The sequence below is a fragment of the Oncorhynchus tshawytscha genome, linkage group LG09, assembly GCF_018296145.1.
Source record: "Oncorhynchus tshawytscha isolate Ot180627B linkage group LG09, Otsh_v2.0, whole genome shotgun sequence".
Lineage (NCBI taxonomy): Eukaryota > Metazoa > Chordata > Actinopteri > Salmoniformes > Salmonidae > Oncorhynchus > Oncorhynchus tshawytscha.
In genome coordinates this window covers 68,754,091-68,756,819 of record NC_056437.1, presented here as the reverse complement: position 1 = coordinate 68,756,819, position 2,729 = coordinate 68,754,091, and the positions used below count along the sequence as shown (strand labels likewise).

Sequence of the window (2,729 nt, the reverse complement as noted above, 5' to 3'; positions counted from 1 at the left end):
ATGGCTGTATTGAAATGGTTGAGCATTTGCCTGACTCTGTTCTGCCAAGGCACAGCAGCATCAAAACCTTGCAGGTGGACGCAGTTTAGGTTGGGGAAGCTGAACGATGTGAGCATAAACCTGCTATCAGATATGGTGAGGAATTTAAACTGCACCAGTCCGCTATTTGATGTGCACAAATTGATGAGCAATATTCGCAATGATATTCACATTTCTATTTTTTTAATTATAGCTCATTGTATTTTTAAGCAATACTTTCACTTTCTGTACCACAATGTTTAATTTAAGGTTATTAGCACAATATAGTTTACTTCTTGATATTGATATGAATTCTATTTCAGGGTGGACTCTTTCCCCTTATGTGTGCAGAAGAAAACGTCGAACAAATGTTTCCAGAGGATCTTTACAAGAACACAGAGGTAGGATACACTTCAGTATATTGATAGCCTAAAGTTAGGTATCACTAAAGTACAGTATGGTAAATTGGTAGTTTAACCATTGCCTAAAACCTAAAACCCTGTTTTATTTTATCCAGGGTGAGGACGTCTCTGTGGTTGCATTAGAGGCTATGCGATATGTGGACCAATTATATAACAACAGTCTGACGCCAGTCACGTGGAACAGAACAAAACTTAACATGTTCCAAAACGTCATATATCGTCAAGTTCAAAACTTAGAGTTATGTGTAAGTATGATCCCTCTTGTGTAGGCTGTAGGTTATACGCTGATTGTACAAAACATTAGAAATACCGGCTCTTTCCATGACAGAGACTTTCCAGCTGAATCCAGGTGAAAGCAATGATCCCTCACTTGTTAGATCCACTCCTATTGGTGTATAGGAAGGGGCGGAGACAGGTTAAAGCAGGATTTTTAAGCCTTGAGACCATTGAGACATGGATTGTGTATGTTTGCAATTCAGAGGGTGAAATGGGCAAGACAAAAGATGTAAGTGTCTTTCACGGGAGAATGGATGTTGGTGCCAGGCGCACCAGTTCGAATGTATCAACAACTGCAACGCTGCTGGCTTTCTCAAGGTCAGCAGTTTCCTTTGTGTATGAAGAATGGTCCACCACCCCAAAGGACATCAAGCCAACATGACACAACTGTGGGAAGTATTGGAGTCAACATGGGCCAGTCTCGCCGTGGAACACATGCCCTGACGTATTTAGGCTGTTTTGAGGGTAAAACGTGGTGAAACTCAATGTTAGGAATGTGTTACTAATATGGTGTACACTCAGTGTATTTTGGGGCAGACAATCGTGGGCATTGGTATTTAAATAATTTAAACACTTCAAACACACCAAATATTTTCTAATCTTTTCATAACCGTCTCATAAGACAAAATGCATGCCCTCACCAGCATTTTATATTGTTTCCAGGTCGTGGGTGGTGTTTGGGAATCCTCTGGAGATGGAGGGTCGGTTACTCTGAAAACATATTTCAACAAGCTGAACACGGTCTTGAAAGAGAAGGTGGGTCCAATTTCAAATGTCCTCGAATAGAGGCAAAATTAATCTGAGCAAAAGTTGTAGATCACCACAAATAGCACTCATTTCAATTCCACAACTCACATTTGAAACTTGGAATTGCTAAGTGCCGTTTTTATGTCGATGGATGCGCTGGATCAACAACACCTGCAGTGGTTGAGTTGACTGACATAAAATGTTTATCTTGTCCGCTCTCCAGGAACACAGCGCATGCGCATGGGAGATTGTGCGAAAGGAGATTCGCGAAAACTTGGTGCAGTTCAAGAAATTCATTGACAGCAGAGTCAAGCCGTGAGGAGAACCACATAATCATCATTGGAGACGTGACATATTCCTCAGGCTGGCTAACAGATTGATGGCTGATATTTACACTGACTGACAGACTGGCCGACTGCTCGATTGACTGAATGACTGATTTATTTATTTAATATATATTGGTAGATGGATATTTATGTATACACAATGTATTTATTTATTCGTGTTTTATTTATAATACAATTAAATAAAAAAGTACGTACAACTATTCTCATATTGTTTTCATTCACTTAAATAATTTATTCACGCATGCCTGCATTCATCCATTCATTTCTTTTATGCATTCATTTTTTTATAGACCGACTTTCTAAAGGGGAACTCTGCAGTTCAAACTAAACCAAAGCACACACTCAAACACTCTTTTTGTAAATAGCTGAGAGGTGGGGTTGAAAAATATAACCACTGTCACAGAACTATAGATGCAAGGAAGGATGATCCATGAAATCACAATTCTAGTTTTACCTACATTTTGAAGATGTAAAGTGGATTTTAATAATCGCATTTTTTTTAACCAATGGTGTAAAACACGTTTGTACATTGGTTTGTTGTGTTGCAACACAATCTCACACTCATTTCATGCAAATATGTACGAAAATAATTTAGCGTATTTTTGTGGGTTTTTCTGTGGCTTAATTTGTGTGAAAAATACGCATTTTTGTGCTAGTTAATACGTAGGAAAAGACACATTATTGTGCAACTTCATTCATTGGAACAAACTTTTTCGGGTGTCAAACTTTGTAACAATCTTTTCAAAGTTATTTGAGCAATGCTTGATGAGCAACTGCCTTTTTGTTGTCCCATATATACTTATATAAAAAACCAAACGTGATAACACCAAATATTGTTCATCAACCAGGTTGTCACCAAAATAATTATATTATAATAGAAGCCTTACATTGTTTTTTTATTTTTATTAATGCCAAAACC

At 37.9% G+C, this 2,729-nt stretch overlaps 1 protein-coding gene across 1 annotated transcript; it reads left to right on the top strand.

Annotated features, from left to right (window-relative positions):
• LOC112259405 (interferon a3-like) lies at window positions 1–1,999 on the top strand. Its single transcript, XM_024434110.2, has 5 exons — window positions 1–135; window positions 342–419; window positions 536–685; window positions 1,380–1,472; window positions 1,687–1,999. Exons 1-5 carry the CDS (start codon window positions 1–3, stop codon window positions 1,780–1,782), a joined length of 552 nt encoding a protein of 183 aa, XP_024289878.1. The 3' UTR covers window positions 1,783–1,999.
• Window positions 2,000–2,729: the final 730 nt, after the last annotated feature.

Excerpts from the sequence above, each read along its gene's own strand:
- LOC112259405 (XM_024434110.2), top strand. The coding sequence starts at position 1 with ATGGCTGTATTGAAATGGTTGAGCATTTGCCTGACTCTGTTCTGCCAA. Across the intron at positions 420-535 it reads ATCTTTACAAGAACACAGAG|GGTGAGGACGTCTCTGTGGT; the intron begins GTAGGATACACT and ends TATTTTATCCAG. Across the intron at positions 1,473-1,686 it reads ACACGGTCTTGAAAGAGAAG|GAACACAGCGCATGCGCATG; the intron begins GTGGGTCCAATT and ends TCCGCTCTCCAG.